Source organism: Rhinopithecus bieti, unplaced genomic scaffold (genome assembly GCF_001698545.2).
Source record: "Rhinopithecus bieti isolate Rb0 unplaced genomic scaffold, ASM169854v2 scaffold_17174, whole genome shotgun sequence".
In the NCBI taxonomy this organism is placed as follows: domain Eukaryota; kingdom Metazoa; phylum Chordata; class Mammalia; order Primates; family Cercopithecidae; genus Rhinopithecus; species Rhinopithecus bieti.
This window is the reverse complement of record NW_016808962.1, coordinates 1,669,890-1,687,430: the sequence shown is the minus strand read 5'-3', so window position 1 is coordinate 1,687,430 and position 17,541 is coordinate 1,669,890. Positions and strand designations below refer to the sequence as shown.

The window sequence follows — 17,541 nt, the reverse complement described above, 5'->3', positions numbered from 1 at the left end:
CTCCCAGGTTCACACCATTCTCCTGCCTCAGCCTCCCAAGTAGCTGGGACTACAGGCACCTGCCACCATGCCCGGCTAATTTTTTTGTTTGTTTGTTTGTTTGTTTGTTTTGAGACGGAGTCTCGCTCTGTCGCCCAGGCTGGAGTACAGTGGCCGGATCTCAGCTCACTGCAAGCTCCGCCTCCCGGGTTTACCCCATTCTCCTGCCTCAGCCTCCCGAGTAGCTGGGACTACAGGCGCCCGCCACCTCGCCCGGCTAGTTTTTTGTATTTTTTAGCAGAGACGGGGTTTCACCAGGTTAGCCAGGATGGTCTCGATCTCCTGACCTTGTGATCCGCCCATCTCGGCCTCCCAAAGTGCTGGGACTACAGGCTTGAGCCACTGCACCCGGCTAATTTTTTGTATTTTTAGTAGCGACGGGATTTCACCGTGTTAGCCAGGATGGTCTCGATCTTCTGACCTCGAGATCCGCCTATCTCAGCCTCCCAAAGTGCTGGGATTACAGGCGAGAGCCACCGCGCCTGGCTGGCCTTGAAGATCTGTTTTTAAATGAGTTTGGCTGCTGCAAGAACTGGCCAAATGACTGGCATCCAACGCTCCATCCATGGGCAGGATCCAGACCAAGAGAATGAATGGAATCAGACTGAGACCCCACCAGGGTCCCCTCCCTGCCCTCAGGCACAGGCCACACTCCACCTCTCCTCTACCACTGTGGGTTTTCACAGGTTGAGAAATCATCTTTTTAAAATTTAATTTTTTTGTAGAGACAGGGTCTTGATATGTTGCCTAGGCTTGTCTTGAACTCCTGTCCTCAAATGATCCTCCTGCATCTGCCTCGAGAAGTGTTGGGATTACAGGTGTGAGAAACTGTGCCCTGCCAGAAATCCTCCTTTTTGCTCCAGCTGGCTCAAGCTGGTTTCTGTCACTTGCACCCAAAAAGGTCCTCAGCACCACATTACCACACCATTGAGCTTGTGTACAGGCTGGCAGTGTCCCTGGGCAAGTCTGGGCTAGTGCTTGAGCCCAGGGCTGGCTCTCTTCTGAGAGACTCTGGGGACCCTGCATAGCACTCTCCACTCTCACACTTCTACCAGGCCCTTGAGAACAACCATCCATAGTGGCTCAGTAGCTCAGATGGATGAACGCCCTTCCCTACCACCCAGCCTGCTGATTTCTGGTCAGCTGTCTTGCCGTCTGCACTCTCCTCAAACCTCCCACCCCACTTCCAGTGTCTCTGAGATGATTGGCTGCTCCTCACAGAGCAAACAGAAGCTATCAGGTGGGAGCACCAAGCCCCCATCTTACACCTCTCACAACACCCCTCCCTCCATTACCACAGGCTCTGCCCCCCTGCCCACCCCCATCTCAGGCCATCATTCACTGTCAGTGCCCACCGCCAAACTCCATCTTTCCCTGTCTATGGATTCCTTGCTATCAGAGTCAAACTTACCTCTGCCATCATAAAACACTCAAACAAAACCCCCCAAAGCCCAGGCGTGGTGGCTCATGCCTGTAAATCCCAGCACTTTGGGAGGCCGAGGTGGGTGGATCACTCGGCATAAGGAGTTTGAGACCGGCCTAGTAAACATGGTGAAACCCTGTCTCTATAAAAATACAAAAATTAGCCAGGCGTGGTGGCTCACACCTGCAGTCCCAGTGACTCGGGAGGCTGAGGCAGGAGAGTTGCTTGAACCTGGGAGGTGGAAGTTGCAGTGAGCCGAGATTGCACCACTGCACTCCAGGCTGGGCGACAGAGTGCAACTCCATCTCAAAAAAAAAAAAAAAGGAAAAAAACGAAGATGCTCTTTGTCCAGCCAGTTACCACCCTAGCTTGTTTAGATTCTCACAAGCATTTTCCAGTGCCACCGCCCCCCTCCTATGGTCCAGCCCTGGCACATTTGGCAACTCGTGTCTTCTCTTCACCTGTGTCCATCATAAGCAGTGCTGGGGCCCCATCACTCCCCAGAAGCAGCTCCTCCAACTAAGAATAGAGTCACATGAAACAAGTGCCAGGGACCCTGGGATCACAGAGGGGGACTCCTGCCTGGTGGGCGGGGCAGGTGCAGAAGCAGCAGCCAGGCTGATGCCTGAGGGCAGAGGACACACCCTCCCCACAGACTGGCAGGAGGTAGGATTGTGGCTCACAGGGGCAGCAACTGTCCTGTCATCCCAGGGTCTGAAACGCAGCCCCTCACTGGGGCTGACCTCCACCTGTCCCAGATTAAAAACCTTGTGAGGACAGGGAATTGTCATTGATTTTTCTTTATTGGTGGGGCAAATGATTTGATTGCACTTATATTTTGAAGGGACGGAGCTGGTGGCGGTGTGGAAGGCTGAGGGCCGAGTGGGGAGGCAGCAGAAGCCGCAGCAGCAGACTTGGGAACCTGGGGGATCCTCTGCTCAGGCCCTTCCCTCCCTGGCCCTCCAGAGCTGGCACTGAGCTCTATTCTTGGCCAGCCTCTCCGCATTCTTTGTGGACCAGGCTCACCATATCCTCCATGGCTGCGCCATCCCTGAGATCTCCAAAACTGTTCTCGACCTGCCTTCTCTCAGTCCCATGCCTGCCAGGCTGGGGAGCAACCAGACCCCCTCCCTGGACTACCCTCAAGCATCTCGGCCTCAGCATGTCCAGGCCCCGACCTCTTCCCACCCCCTCAGCAGCTGCCACATCAGCAAACAGAAGGGCTTCTCCAGGAACTGTGAGCCCCTCATTTACCATCCTGCCCTGCTAAATTTCTCCCACTCATCCACTCTGTCCCCTCAAGCTCTTTCTGCCTGCCTCCCCAGCACCTGCCTTCTTGGCTGCCACTCCGCCTTTCAACATAAATGTGACACTTGGCTGGGCTTGGTGGCTCACACCTGTAATCCTAGCAGTTTGGGAGTCAGAAGTGGGTGGGTTGCTTGAGGTCAAGAGTTTAAGACCAGCATGGTGAAACCCCGTCTCTACTAAAAATACAAAAATTAGCTGGGTGTGGTGGCGGGCGCCTGTAATCCCAGCTACTAGGGAGGCTGAGGCAGGAGAATTACTTGAACTTGGGAGGCGGAGGTTGCAGTTAAGCCAAGATTGTGCCACTACACTCCAGCCTGGGCGACAGAGCGAGACTCCATCTCAAAAAACAAAAAGAAAACAAACCACTGGGTGCAGTGGCTCAAACCTGAAATCACAACTTTGGGAGGCTGAGGTGGGTGGATCACCTGAGGTCAGGAATTTGAGACCAGCCTGGCCAACATGGTGAAACCCTGTCTCAAATACAAAAATTATCCAGGCACGGTGGTGGGCACCTGTAATTCCAGCCACTCGGGAGGCTGAGGCAGGAGAATCGCTGGAACCTGGGAGGGGAGGCTGCAGTGAGCTGAGATTTCACCACTGCACTCCAGCCTGGGTGACAGAGTGGGGCTCCATCTCAAAAAACAACAACAAAAAAAACCTATACATGTGACACTCCCTGCCCCTTAACTGGTCAAAATAAGTAAATAATACCTGCAGGGCATCCCTGCCCTCCCAGAATGGCCTGTGTGGTGTGTGCTCGGCACTCCTCGACTTATTCATCCAGCAAATGTTGACTGTGCTCCCAGGCTGGGGGCACCACAGGGGAGTTACAGGGTGAGTGCAGGGGTTGGGGAGACAGAAGGGGAAGCACAAACAGAGGCAGAGATCCTCAGCTAACCCAAGAGAGAGGCCAGTCTCAGCAGCTTGGAACCCGTGACACCAAGTCCAAGACTCGTGGACGGTGGGTAGGTGAAAACTGTGGAGAACAGTGAACCATCTATCAACACAAACACGCACCTTCAACCAGAATTTCTCCTTCCAGGAAGGTGTCGTACAGACACATTTGTGAGCTCAAGGCAACAACTCACAAAAAGACTGGTGGTCACCGAATTTCACGTTAATAGCACGTGAAGTGAATCATACAACACCTATATGCTGGAGTAGGTCCAACCATAGGAAAGAATGGGGTCTCTGATGTGAGGACGGTCAGGCTGTGACGCCTGTCACCCCACTGGTCACCAGGGTTGATTCGGCTGATGTGGCTGGCTGAAAGGCAGGTGTCCCCTCCTTCCCCACCATTCCCTGTGCGTCCCTCTGAAGCTGTGTGCTCCATCAAAGAGGATGGAGGATTGGGCTTCGAGTAGCTGCGCTCCTCTGCCAGGACCTCCAAACAAGCTCTCAGGAAAGAATGGGGTCTCAGTCCTATTGCAGGTCTGCACACATGGATGTGTGTGCCTCACACGGCCACACCTTGGTGTGCCCAGGGCAGGTCAGGAGAGGGCTCCCACCCAGACTAGGGTAGGGATACCGAGTGGGTGGCAATGGTGAGGGGAGTCTCACGTTTCACTTGTTTAAATTTTTTTTTATTTTTATTTTTTATTTTTGAGATGGAGTCTCACTCTGTCACCCAAGCTGGAGTGCAATAGCAGGATCTCAGCTCACTGCAACCTCCACCGCCTGGGTTCAAGCCTCAACCTTTCCTGCCACAGCCTCCCAAGTGGCTGAGATTACAGGGACCCGCCACCAAGCCCAGCTAATTTTTTGGGGGGGGCGGTTCGGGGGCGGAGTCTCGCTCTGTCCCCCAGGCTGGAGTGCAGTGGCTCCGCCTCCTGGGTTCACACCATTCTTCTGCCTCAGCTTCCCGAGTAGCTGGGACTACAGGCGCCCGCCACCACGCCCGGCTCATTTTTTGTATTTTTAATAGAGACGGAGTTTCACCGTGTTAGCCAGGATGGTCTTGATTTCCTGACCTCGTGATCCACTCGCCTCCGCCTCCCAAAATGCTGGGATTACAGGCGTGAGCCTCCGCGCCCCGCCGGCCCATGACCAGCTAATTTTATTTTTAGTAGAGACGGGTTTCTCCATGTTGGCCAGGCTAGTCTCAAACTCCCGACCTCAGGTGATCCGCCCGCCTCGGCTTCCCAAATTGCTGGAATTACCGGAGTGAGCCACCGCGCCCAGACACTTGTTTAAATTTGTTACTGAAACCGTGCAATACTTTGGTCTGGGGTTGGAGCGGCTGGCGGTAGGTAGAGCCTTTTAGGAGCGCAGCCCCGGGTTTGGGGACACCGCATCAGAGGATAGCGGAATGGCCAGCCCGCTGCGGAATCCCGTGGACTCCCTGGTCAGGCCGGGGTCCGGGGTCCACCGGATCAGACCCTGGAGGGTGGGACCGCCAGGACCCACCAATTGGGAGGTGGTTGACAGGGTGGGCCCCATCGGGTCCGAGTCCGCCCAGCTGTGGAATCAGCTTGGACTCCGGCTCGCCCCGCAGAACCGCGCTTCAGCCTGGGGAAGTCCGGCTCCCGCTGGCTCGGGGCTGCGTCCCCACTAGAAGGCGCCTGGAGTGAGGCTGGCAGCCCCGCGGTCCCGGGCCGGTGATCCGGCGCTCCCAGCGGGAACAGCCCCCTCCCCGCCCCCCAGCGCGGCTTGGCCCGGGGGAGGGGCGCCCCGCCCCGTCCGTGCATCCGGCTCCGCCCCTTGCTGGAAAGGCTACGTACTCAGCTCCGGAGGTGCCCTCCCGGCCGCGACTCCGCTCCAGACAGGACCCCCGACCCGCCCAGCCCGCTCTGTCTTGCGCTCTGGACGGACCCGCGGCCGATCCCAGACCCGCTGTCCGCTTCGCGCCCGAGGCCTGCGCCCCGACGGACGCCCGTGCCCAGCTTGCCACGCCCACACCCGGTGCCCCGACCGCGGAGGGCTCCCCGAGGTGCCGGCGGAGGGGGTGGCTGGCGGCTCAGGCTGCCCCCGACCTGCCCGGCTCACCGCTCCCTCCCCTGCAGCGCCGCCCGCCATGGCCCGGATCTCGACGGCCGCCCTGGGTTGCATCAGCCTCCTCTGCCTGCAGCTCCCTGGCGTGCTGTCCCGCAGCCTGGGCGGGGACCCGCGTCCCGTCAAACCCAGGTGAGTCCAGGTGTTGGGCCAGCCAGCCCCTCTGGCCCCCGCAGGGAAGCAGAGTGCCGGGGGCTGCCCTCCCTCCAACCCCCCACCTGCTGCTAGGGCTCCCGTCCCAAACCAAGGCCCCTGCCGCAGGCTCAGCAGCGCCTGAGCAGGGCTAGGGCCCTCTTCCTCTGCCTCCCTACACAGGGCAGTTGCTTCTCCCCACACACATGGACACAGCAGCCCCTTTTCTGGGGGTGTCTGCTGGGGGAGGGAAGGCTGGCGGTATCCCCAGGCCCACCTGTGACCAAAGGGAGGGCAGAAGCCGAGTCACCCTGAGCCCTGAGAGTAGTGACCCGCAGAGGCTGGGCCGCTGGGGTGCCCTTTGCCCAAGGAGGTGCCGGTTCCCAGGACACGTGACCCGGGCCACTGAGATGGTCCCAGGCCCCAAGCCCAAAGGGGACGCGTGGGCTTCCCCTGGCTGTGCTCCAGGCTGTGTGTGGGTGGGGGCCGTGGGCTTCCCCTGGCAGTGACCCAGGCCTGTGTAGAGGCAAAAGTGGGTAGGTGTGAGGTCTCTGAAAGTCTGAGCCATCCAGTTGACATTCTCCATCTGCCTCTGCAGGGAGCCCCCAGCCCGGACCCCTTCCAGCAACCTGCAGCCCAGGCACCCCGCACCCCGACCTGTGGTTTGGAAGCTTCACCAGGCCCTCCAGCCACACAGGGGTGCTGGCCTGGCCCCTGCTATGGGTCAGCCTCTCCGGGATGGTGGCCGCCAACACTCGGGCCCCCGAAGACACTCAGGCTCCCGCAGGACCCAAGCCCAGCTCCTGCGAGTGGGCTGTGTGCTGGGCACCTGTCAGGTGCAGAATCTCAGCCACCGCCTGTGGCAACTCATGGGACCGGCCGGCCGGCAGGACTCAGCTCCTGTGGACCCAGGCAGCCCCCACAGCTATGGCTGAAGTGGGGCTGGGCCACACCCCTGCCCATCCCAGCCAGGGTGCTGTGCCCCCGTCCAGAGCTGCAGCTGAGCCTCCTCCGCAGCCCAGTCCCTCAGAGCTGCAGACAGCAGGTCCTGCGGCAACAATGCCTGCACGGCATCGCACACGTAAACCCTCGCACACCTGTAGACCGAGGTTGATCTACATGCAGTGCTGGTACGTCAAGGAGCCTAAACACCCTGAAATTGTAAACCCTCGGGGGACGGCTGCCAGACCCAGCTGGTGGCAGCACCAGATGCTAAAAAGCGTTTTAAAGAGGAGGCATCTGCCAGAGACATGGAGCAGAAGCTGGGCCCTGAACCCACAGGGCCACGTCTGGATGCGCAGGGGAGAGGGGCTGAATTGGCCAGAAGCGGCCCCTCCGCTGCTGGTCCGGTCAGACTGAAGCCCGGCCTTGTGCCTGGGCTGTTCCTGCTGTTGTGCACAACCAGCCCTTCCACGTGCCTGCCTGGCCTGGGGTCCCAGCATCTCCCTGCCCATGCCTTTGGGACAGGATAGGGAGTGTGGGATGCTGTAGCCCCCCTGGGGTTGTGCAAGGGAAGGATGGTGGCCCTCCAGAAGTCATGAAGGGACCTCTGTGGCTCCAGCTGCCAACCCTGGAGCCCAGACTGAGGTAGCCATGGGGACTCCATCTGGATCCCCTGTGGGAGGCCGGGGAGGAGAACTTAGCAGTTCAGAAGCCACCCCAAACCATTCTGGGACAGGGACCCCCCTTACAACCCCAGGACAGGGCAGGGCTGGGTGGGGCAAGATCCCGCAGCCCAAATACACCCACCCCACCTCAAGGGGGTGAGACCCTTGTTGGCAGCCAGACAAGGGTGGGGCTCCACAGGCAACATAGGCGCCCCACTACCACCCAGTGTGGGGACCCAGTGGAACCAGGTGTGGGGGCAGCAGGTGACTCGCCAAGAGCCCGGGAGGGCAGCCCAGCCCCAAATGATGAGAGCAAGAACCACTGCCAGTGTGCACGGACTTGGTGTGTGTCCTTCCCCGGGGGGACGGGGGGGCTCATGTGTGTGTGCCACTCGAGGCTCCCAGTCGTCCAGCAGAACGCGGGGTTCAGAAGGGGTTCCATCCACTACTTGGCAAACACTCAGCATTTAATTTGCAAATGTTTGCTAGGGTCACCCTCTCGGCCACCCCATGAGGGTCGCCATGATCACCCCAACTCTAGAGGCTACAGCAGAGCTCAGGACATTCCCCCACAGCCTGCCCCTCAGTGACTACCTCCAAAGGGGAGGGTCTTGGAAGCGCCCACCCAGGCGCCGCCTCTGTGCTTGCTCCCTGAGCTCAGGGATCGCCGGGTCCAGGTAACTGACCTGTGCTCCACGAGGCCCTGTGGGAACAGTCCAGGCTGATCCTGCCCTGTGGAGGCCTCTGTGCACTGGGAGATGGACTAGGGTTGCAGCAGAGGTGGTCAGGGTGGTGGGCCGCACAGCAAGGCTATCAAGGCCGGCTCCCTGGGAGAAGCACTGGATCAGTGAGGTCTGAGGACAGCAGGCCTTCCCTAGGGGAAGGAGCTGGGAGTGCCAAGTCCCCAGGTGCACAGGAGGCTTAGCTGCTGAGAGGCTGCAGGGTGGAGGGGCCTCAGCCTCTTGAGTCATGTGTCCTGTGGTCACTGAAGGGTGTCAGCAGAGCACAGGGCATGAGGACAGAGGGAGGGGACCCTGGGGCAGGGCTGGGGGGTCAGGAGCTCAGTGTCCGCTACTCAACCCAGCCAAAACCCTCCCAGATGCCTCCTCTCCTGCCTAGGCAAAGTCCAGCTTGGCACCCCGTCTGGGGCCTGCCTGTGGTCAGGGCCAAGTGTTCCCTCCTCCAGGAAAGCCTTCACCCTCCTCATGCCCTGTAGTCAGGAGGCCACCTTCCGTGACCCTCTGCATCACCACAGGTGTGAAGCCAGACCCACCTGACACCCTCACGCGGAGGCCCAGCAGCACCTGCACTCACCCCCACCTTCGCCAGCAACCACTTCCAGCTGCTCTGGCCAAAACTTCCTCTAGGCCAGGCCCGGTGGCTCACGCCTGTAATCCCAGCACTTTGGTAGGCCAAGTCAGGCAGATCACCTGAGGTCAGGAGTTCAAGACCAGCCTGGCCAACATGGTGAAACCCCGTCTCTACTAAAAATACAAATTAGTCAGGCATGGTGGCACATGACTGTAATCCCAGCTACTCAGGAGGCTGAGGCAGGAGGATCACTTGAACCTGGGAGGCGGAGGTTGCAGTGAGCTGAGATTGTGCCACTGCACTCCAGCCTGGGTAACAAGAGCAAAGTTCTGTCTCAAAAAAAAAAAAAAAAAAAGTAATAATGCAAAAATTAGCTGGGCGCTGTGGCACACGCTAGTAATTACATCTACTCAGGAGGCTGAGGCAGGAGACTCGTCTGAGCCCCAGAGGTGGAGGTTGCAGTGAGCTGAGATTGCACTGCCGCACTCAAGCCTGGATGACACAGCAAGACTCTGTTTCAAAAAAAACAAAAACGGGCCGGGCGCGGTGGCTCAAGCCTGTAATCCCAGCACTTTGGGAGGCCGAGACGGGCGGATCACGAGGTCAGGAGTTCGAGACCATCCTAGCTAACACGGTGAAACCCCGTCTCTACTAAAATACAAAAGCTAGCCAGGCGAGGTGGCGGCGCCTGTAGTCCCAGCTACTCGGGAGGCTGAGGCAGGAGAATGGCGTGAACCCGGGAGGCGGAGCTTGCAGTGAGCTGAGATCCGGCCACTGCACTCCAGTCCGGGTGACAGAGCGAGACTCCATCTCAAAAAAAAAAAAAAAAACGAAAACAAAAAACCCCCTCTCCTCCCTCGCACCTTCCTATGAATCCCGCCTGGTCCCACCTCCTGAACCTATCCAGACACCTTCTCCTGACCCAGGCACCACCTGTTGTGGGGGCAATGGCTGTAGCCTCCTCCCGGGTGCCTGTCTCCATCCTTCTGGCCAGTGCATGCTGAGCACATGACCCACGCTTGTTGGGACACTTGAGGATACAGCCTTGCCCCCGGGGGCCAATGTTCTAGGGGGAGACAGAAAGAGACAAACATAGAAGGTAGAGCAAGTGGGTGGTGGAGTGGCAGGGAGTGCTGAGTGCCACGGGAAGTCAGACAAGGAAGGAGAGTGCGGGGCAGGTGCCATTTAAATGGAGGGCGCTGGGGTCTCCTCACAGTTCCTTTTCAGCTCAGCTGTGCCAGAATCTTGTTGAGTCAGGTCAGCTCCCCACAGCCCTCGCCTGACACCTGAAGCCCAGACCTGTGGTCTGTACAGCCCTAGGTATGGCCCCAGCTGACTGCTGTTCCCAGACTCTTCCCTGGCCACGCTCCAAGATGCCAGCTCTGCTGCGGGCACTTTGTTCTCCCAGTGTCCTCTGTGCCTGCAGGGCCCATGCGTGGGAAGTTGCATTGGCAGCCCGGGTGCTGGCGATTCCATTTCTGCTCCCCGCTCTCCGTGAGGCCCCTCTCCCAGAGCCTGACACATTCTGTGGCCGACCTCTAGGCAGGTGCTCCTGAGTCCTTTCCTCAACGAGGCCTGACCTCATCCCCATCCTCTCTGGGCCCACTGACCCCGGTGTTAGCAAGAATCCTGGTAAATCAGTTTATGGAGAATTACCCACCCTCAATATCTGATCCAGTTCCTCATCTCCCACCCGTGATCTCGTCACCCTGCCGGCCTCCTGCAAGACACCCGTTGAGCCGCTCTGGCCAGAATCCCCTACCCTCAAAGGCTCCCCTAGCAACTTCCCATGCGCTGACCCCTCCAACGTCATCAATCTCCAGCTGTCGTTGAATTCCGAGGTGAGCTCCTCTCACCACGCTCTCGAATAAAGCTTTTCTCACTATTTTAACAAGTCCTCAGAATCATCTTTTCTTAACTAGCCCCTGCCCCACCTAGAATCATGAAGGGCCTGGGGCAACTTTTCACCTCCTGAGATCCAGTGGGGCAGCCAGGGAAGGGGTGGCGCAGAGGGGGTGTGTGCTTGAGGGTGGGGTCTTGGGTCTGCCCCTACTTGTGGGACCCCACAGACCAGGGTCAAGTGGGAGGCTGGGCCCACAGACAACCCTAAGCAGGTCAGCGGCTCAGGACAGGAGGGAGGCTGAGTCAGGGCAAGAGGATGTGGGACTGCTGGGGGCTGCTCGTGTGCTGACACATTAACACCCTGAGGCCAGGAGGAGGGTGGATGGTCACTCATTACCACAGTCACTTATGTAACCTGGGGTGTATATAGGAGCCCGGCTGAGGACACACTCACCAGCCTGCACTTTCCCACCTGAGCGCCGCTCCCTCTCAGGATGAAGGTGACGGTGGTGAGTGCCCAGACCCCATGCAGAGGCCCCGCTGACTGCTCTCCTGGTGGCCAGCTGCTCCTGCCCTCTTCTAGCTGGCGCTGGCCAGCCCTGCTCCTCTGTCCAGCTGGGGAAGAGCCAGTGGCTGCCGACCCCCAGGCTCCCTGTGGACTCAGTCTCCTCCCAAGGCTGCTTCCACCCCTCAAGGGTGGCCATGGGTGCCGCTCAGGCGGTGTCCCCTGCACCCTGGAAGCAGACGTCTGCTGACATTCACTTTGCAGATAAGGACCTGGGAGTGAGAGCTCCTGGGACTTGCTAAGGCCAGGGCAGGGGCCAGGATGATGGTGCAGGAGAAGCTGTGCCCTCTCGTGTCCCCCACCAGCTCTCCAGCGGAGGCAGGCTTGGCGTCTGCAGCCACGCTGGGAATGTCTGTGCTTCCTCGTGGAGCTGACATGATGGTGAAATAGGTTCAATCCTCTACCTACCCAGGGCCCAGACCCTTCCCTGGTCTACCGACCTGATGTGGACCCAGAGGTGGCCAAAGACAAGGCCAGCTTCCGGAACTACACGGTGAGTGCCTTGACGTCCCGCCCCCCGACCCCCCCATCCACACCCTCGGGAGCAGCACCTGCCCTTCACACAGCTCCAGGAGGTGCCCTGTGGGAACCCTCACCCCCATCACACCCTGTGGGGCTGCCTGGGAGAGGGGAGGCACGGGGCCTTGTGTGCAGGGTGGGGGTAGTGCCAGCCTCCACTGACCCTCCGGCCTGCAGTCGGGTCCCCTCCTGGACCGTGTCTTCACCACCTACAAGCTCATGCACACGCACCAGACAGTGGACTTCGTCAGGAGCAAGGTAGGCGTTTGCTGCCACCCCATGCAAACGCGGAGGACCCTTGCCCTCAACCCCATGAGCCCACCAGGCACCGAGAGGATGGAGAGGACTGAGCAGTGGGCCTGCTGACCCTGGGCCACACTGCCTTCTCCTTCCCCACCAGCATGCCCAGTTTGGGGGCTTCTCTTACAAGAAAATGACAGTCATGGAGGCTGTGGACCTGCTGGATGGGCTGCTGGATGAGTCGGACCCAGATGTAGATTTCCCCAACTCCTTCCATGCCTTCCAGACGGCGGAGGGCATCCGGAAGGCCCACCCAGACAAGGGTGAGCCCCAGCTCTGCTGCAGGGGGGCAGGTGCTGCCTCCAAAGGGCAGAATGCAGCGGCCTATAGGGTGGAAGGGGGCAGTGGTAGGCCCAGGCCTCCTCCAGCAGCCCTGCCTGCGTTGGGGAGCAGGCCCTGGGCCCCCCCGGCTCTCAGCCCCGCAAGCCTGCTCATCCTCTGCCTTGGCCCCTGCAGTCCCCAACCTACCCTGTCCATCCCCCTCCCAGACTGGTTCCACCTAGTTGGGCTCCTGCACGACCTGGGGAAGGTCCTGGCCCTGTTTGGGGAGCCCCAGGTAAGGGCTGGTGGTTGTGGGTGAGGAGGTCTGCATGTTGAGGCAAGGTGGGAGCTGAGTGGCTTCAGTGCTTGGCCTGGGATACTACCTGCGGGGCAGTCCAGTGTACCCCCCACGGCCCCCCCCACGGCTGCCTGTCCCTCTGGTGGCCTCGGTGCTCGGCCTGGGGGACCAGCCAGTGCACCCCCCATGGCCGCCCCATGGCTGCCTGTCCCTCTGGTGGCCTCAGTGCTTGGCCTGGGATACTACCTGGGGGGCAGGCCAGTGTACCACCCACGGCCCCTCCATGGCCACCCCACACCTCCCCGCCATGGCACCCCCATGACTGCCTGTCCCTCTGGTGGCCTTGGTGCTTGGCCTGGGATACTACCGGGGGGGCAGGCCAGTGTACCCCCACAGCCCCCCACACCCCCATGGTCCCCCACAACTGCCTGTCCCTCTGCAGTGGGCGGTCGTTGGAGACACCTTCCCTGTCGGATGCCGTCCCCAGGCTTCCGTGGTTTTCCGCGACTCCACCTTCCAGGACAACCCTGACCTCCAGGATCCTCGATACAGGTGCTTCCCGCTGCCCAGGGCTGGGCTCCCCTCCCTGGGCGGCTCCTGAGCCCCCCTCACCCTGGTATCTCACTGCAGCACAGAACTCGGCATGTATCGGCCCCACTGCGGGCTCGACAGGGTCCTCATGTCCTGGGGCCATGATGGTGAGGCCAGAGTGGGGCAGTGGGGGACGGTGGGGCAGAGGTGGTGCCTGGTGGTGACACCCTGTCCCCACAGAGTACATGTACCAGGTGATGAAGTTTAACAAGTTCTCACTGCCCCCGGAGGTAGGTGGGGGGAGGGGCAGCCCGGCCCCGGCCACCATGTCCCGCACCCCTGAGACAGCTGCTGGGTATGGCTTGCCCACAGGCTTTCTATATGATCCGGTTCCACTCCTTCTACCCCTGGCACACGGGCAGCGACTACCAGCAGCTGTGCAGCCAGCAGGACCTGGCCATGCTGCCCTGGGTACAGGAGTTCAAGTACGGCCCTCCCCGCCGAGGGGGCTTGTGGGAGTGAAGCGGCGGGGGTGGGACCTGGGGTCCCCCCCGAGGGGCTTGTGGGAGTGAAGCGGCGGGGTGGGACCTGGGGTCCCCCCGAGGGGCTTGTGGGAGTGAAGCGGCGGGGTGGGACCTGGGGTCCCCCCGAGGGGCTTGTGGGAGTGAAGCGGCGGGGTGGGAACTGGGGGTTCTTCACGGGGCTCACCGCCCCTCCCTGCTGCAGCAAGTTCGACCTCTACACCAAGTGCCCGGACCTGCCGGACGTGGACAAGCTGCGGCCCTACTACCAGGGGCTCATTGACAAGTACTGCCCTGGCATCCTGAGCTGGTGACCCTCCTGCCACTCAAGCTGCTGCTGGACCTAGGCCTGGCCCTCCGCCTGCCTGGAGAGGTCTGGCCCTGGGCAGACAGCTGCCATCCGGGTTCACCTTGGTGAGGGACCTCACTCACCCCCTTAGGGTCGCCACCCCTCGTGGCAACATGTGCCTGGCGGCAATAAAGACCTAGAACATTGTGCTTCTGAAGTCTCACTGGGTGTTACTGCAGCACGGGTGGCCCAGGCCGAGTGACCCTGCCAGCAGGGTGGAGGCCAACTCCCAGGCTCCTAGATGTGTGTGTCTCACCGCACTGGTCGTGGTAAACATCCGCTCATACTCCCAGCTCCCGTGTCAGAGCCTGGAGGACAAGTCACCCAGCTCACCCCCACAAGCTCAGAACAGTCACCAAGTCCTCTGGGCTCCGTCCCCTTAAAAAATAGCCCAATTAAAAAAAAAAAAAAATAGCCCAATAGCTAAAATAATGCATTCATAGAAAACAAAACAAAACAAAAAAAATGGGCCGGGCGCGGTGTCTCAAGCCTGTAATCCCAGCACTTTAGGAGGCCAAGGCGGGCGGATCACGAGGTCAGGAGATCGAGACCATCCTGGCTAACACGGTGAAACCCCGTCTCTACTAAAAATACAAAACAAAAAATGAGCCGGGCGTGATGGCGGGCGCCTGTAGTCCAGCTACTCGGGAGGCTGAGGCAGGAGAATGGCGTGAACCCGGAAGGCGGAGCTTGCAGTGAGCCAAGATCGTGCCATTGCATTCTAGCCTGGGTGACAGAGCGAGACTCCGTCTCAAAAAAAAAAAAAAAAAAATGCAGGCCGGGCACAGCGGCTCACACCTATAATCCCAGCATTTTGGGAGGCTGGGGTGGGTGGATCAGATCACCTGAGGTCAGGGGTTCAAGACCAGCCTGGTCAACATGGCAAAACCCGGTCTCTACTAAAAATATAAAAATTAGCCAGGCGTGGTGGCGGGCACCTGTAATCCCAGCTATTCAGGAGGCTGAGGCAGGAGAATCGCTTGAACCCGGGAGATGGAGGTTGCCGTGAGCCAAGATTGCGCCACTGCACTCCAGCCTGGGTACCAAGAGTGAAATTCCATCTCAAAAAGAAAAAAAATAATAATAAAATAAAATAAAACAAGTGCACAGTTTAAATGCTATAAAGCAAACACCTGTGGCCGCCACCCCTGAACCGACCCTCCAGGACCCTCCGCGTGCCCTGGGTGCGGCTCCCGTGCAGAGCAGCCCCTCTGCAGCTCTGGAACCACCGTCCCTCCTTTCTACATGGTTTTGTCACCCAGGCATGCAGCCCTTGTTGCCAACCAGTGGCCTCCCCTCCATCTTCTCCGAAATTCATCTCTGAAGAAAGTAAATTGTCCTAGGGAATTCATCTTTGTGGAGATTCTGTACCTGTTTTTTTTTTTTTTTTTGAGACTGAGTCTTGCTCTGTCGCCCAGGCTGGAGAGTGCAGTGGCGCAATCTCGGCTCACTGCAAGCTCCGCCTCCCGGGTTCACACCATTCTCCTGCCTCAGCCTCCGGAGTAGCTGGGACTACAGGCGCCCGTCACCACGCCCGGCTCATTTTTTGCATTTTTAGTAGAGACGGGGTTTCACCGTGTTAGCCAGGATGGTCTCGATCGCCTGACCTCGTGATCCGCCCGCCTCGGCCTCCCAGAGTGCTGGGATTACAGGCTCGAGCCACCGCCCCGGCCGATTCTGTACCTGTTAACGTTTTCCTCTGAATTTCTGCCAATCGGTGCCCGGATTTAGAGGCTTCCCCAGATTCCGTTTGGTTGGTTGGGGGCACGAGTGCTTTCAGGAGTGGTGTTTCCTGAGGAAGAGGCGTGCGGGGCCTGTCCTCAATGTTGTCAGACGTCAGCTGTGGGTGTTCAAGCTCATCCGGATCCTCCACTCCCCGGGTATAACAGCCGGGTCGCTTTCTGTCCTCGGCCGCCGTAGGGAACGCTTCAGGAAGTGGAAGTTGCCTCCCACGTGCTCTTTGGCTCCACAGTGGTCCTGTTTGTACAGAAAGGTAGATCGATGTTTCAGTCCTTCTCTTAATTATTGTTATTTTTTTTTTGAGACAGTTTCACTCTGTCGCCCAGGCTGGAGTGCAGTGGTGCAATCTCAGCTCACTGCAACCTCCGCCTCCCAGGTTCAGGCGATTCTCCTGCCTCAGCCTCCCGAGTAGTGGGGATTACAGGCACCTGCCAACACGCCTGGCTAATTTGTTATGTTTTTAGCAGAGATGGGGTTTCACCATGTTGGCCAGGCTGGTCTCTAATTTCTGACCCCAAGTGATCTGCCCAGGCCTCCCAAAGTGCTAGGATTACAAGCATGAGCCACCGTGCCCGGCCTCCTCCCTTAATTTACCAGCGTGCCTCAGAGCTGGTTCCCTGGTGTCCTTCGGGGCGGTCAGCTTCTGTTTGTAGGAAGAACATCAGATCTCACCGTGTTTAACAGCTCTGTTCCTCGAGGGATCCTCCCTAGGGCTCAGTTGTTCCATCCTTGGTGGGGACGGGTGAGGGTCTTCCAGGCTAACTCCCGGCTCCTTCCGACATGACGGCCACACTCTGTGATGTGCAACTTGCCATCTGGAGTGACGAGATCCCCAGACTGTTCCCTATGGCTGCCATAACAAGTTACTACAAATTGAGTGGCTTAAAACAACAGAAATTCCACCAAAAAATGTTAAAACTAGTTAATAGATTCTGTAAAGTTGCAGCATACAAAATCAACATACAAAAAGCAGTAGTGTTTCGGCCGGGCATGGTGGCTCAAGCCTGTAATCCCAGCACTTTGGGAGGCCGAGACGGGCGGATCACAAGGTCAGGAGATCGAGACCATCCTGGCTAACATGGTGAAACCCCGTCTCTACTAAAAAAAAATACAAAAATCTAGCCGGGCGAGGTGGCGGGCGCCTGTAGTCCCAGCTACTCCGGAGGCTGAGGCAGGAGAATGGCGTAAACCCAGGAGGCGGAGCTTGCAGTGAGCTGAGATCCGGCCACTGCACTCCAGCCCGGGCGACAGAGCAAGACTCCGTCTCAAAAAAAAAAAAAAATCAGTAGTGTTTCTATACACTAACAACAATCCGAAAAATCAAGAAAACAATCACAGTTACAACAGCTACAAAAACTTCAAACATTTAGAAATAAATTTAGCCGGCCAGGTGCGGTGACTCACACCTGTAATCCCAGCACTTTGGGAGGCTGAGGTGGGCGGGTCACCATGTCCCACCAAGGAAAACAATGACAGTGTTTCCTGTAAATGATAAAGTTGAACTCTCGAGCAAACATCGGGATTTAGGGAAACCTGTGTCCACCACTGTGAACTTTGAAGCTGACAGTTTTGTTTTGTTTTGTTTTTTGAGATGGACAGGTACATGACACCATGACCAGCTAATTTTTGTATTTTTAGTAGAAACGGGGTTTCTTCATGTTGGCCAGGCTGGTCTCAAACTCCTGACCTCAGGTGATCCACCGTTATAGGCGTGAGCCACCATACCTGGCATAACACTTAAAAATTTTGGCCGGGCGTGGTGGCTCACGCCTGTAATCCCAGCACTTTGGGAGGCCAAGGCGGG

At 58.7% G+C, this 17,541-nt stretch overlaps 2 protein-coding genes across 6 annotated transcripts; both read left to right on the top strand.

Moving 5' to 3' along the window:
• The first annotated feature begins 5,469 nt into the window (after positions 1-5,469).
• ADM2 (adrenomedullin 2) lies at positions 5,470-7,025 on the top strand. Its single transcript, XM_017888124.1, has 2 exons — positions 5,470-5,893; positions 6,492-7,025. The coding sequence occupies exons 1-2, from the start codon at positions 5,784-5,786 to the stop codon at positions 6,826-6,828; spliced, it is 447 nt and encodes a 148-aa protein (XP_017743613.1). The 5' UTR covers positions 5,470-5,783; the 3' UTR covers positions 6,829-7,025.
• A 2,605-nt stretch (positions 7,026-9,630) lies between these two features.
• On the top strand, positions 9,631-14,155 carry MIOX (myo-inositol oxygenase). 5 transcript variants are annotated; one of them, XM_017888108.1, is made up of 11 exons: positions 9,631-10,652; positions 11,084-11,162; positions 11,631-11,711; positions 11,915-11,995; positions 12,138-12,300; positions 12,526-12,593; positions 13,039-13,148; positions 13,227-13,294; positions 13,368-13,417; positions 13,550-13,612; positions 13,854-14,154. In XM_017888108.1, the coding sequence occupies exons 2-11, from the start codon at positions 11,148-11,150 to the stop codon at positions 13,929-13,931; spliced, it is 777 nt and encodes a 258-aa protein (XP_017743597.1). In that variant the 5' UTR covers positions 9,631-10,652; positions 11,084-11,147; the 3' UTR covers positions 13,932-14,154. The 5 variants fall into 5 exon arrangements, with proteins under 5 accessions (XP_017743597.1, XP_017743594.1, XP_017743596.1 ...); XM_017888105.1 differs by having other exon boundaries at positions 13,500-13,612; XM_017888107.1 differs by lacking the exon at positions 11,915-11,995 and having other exon boundaries at positions 13,500-13,612; positions 13,854-14,155.
• The last annotated feature ends 3,386 nt before the right edge of the window (positions 14,156-17,541 follow it).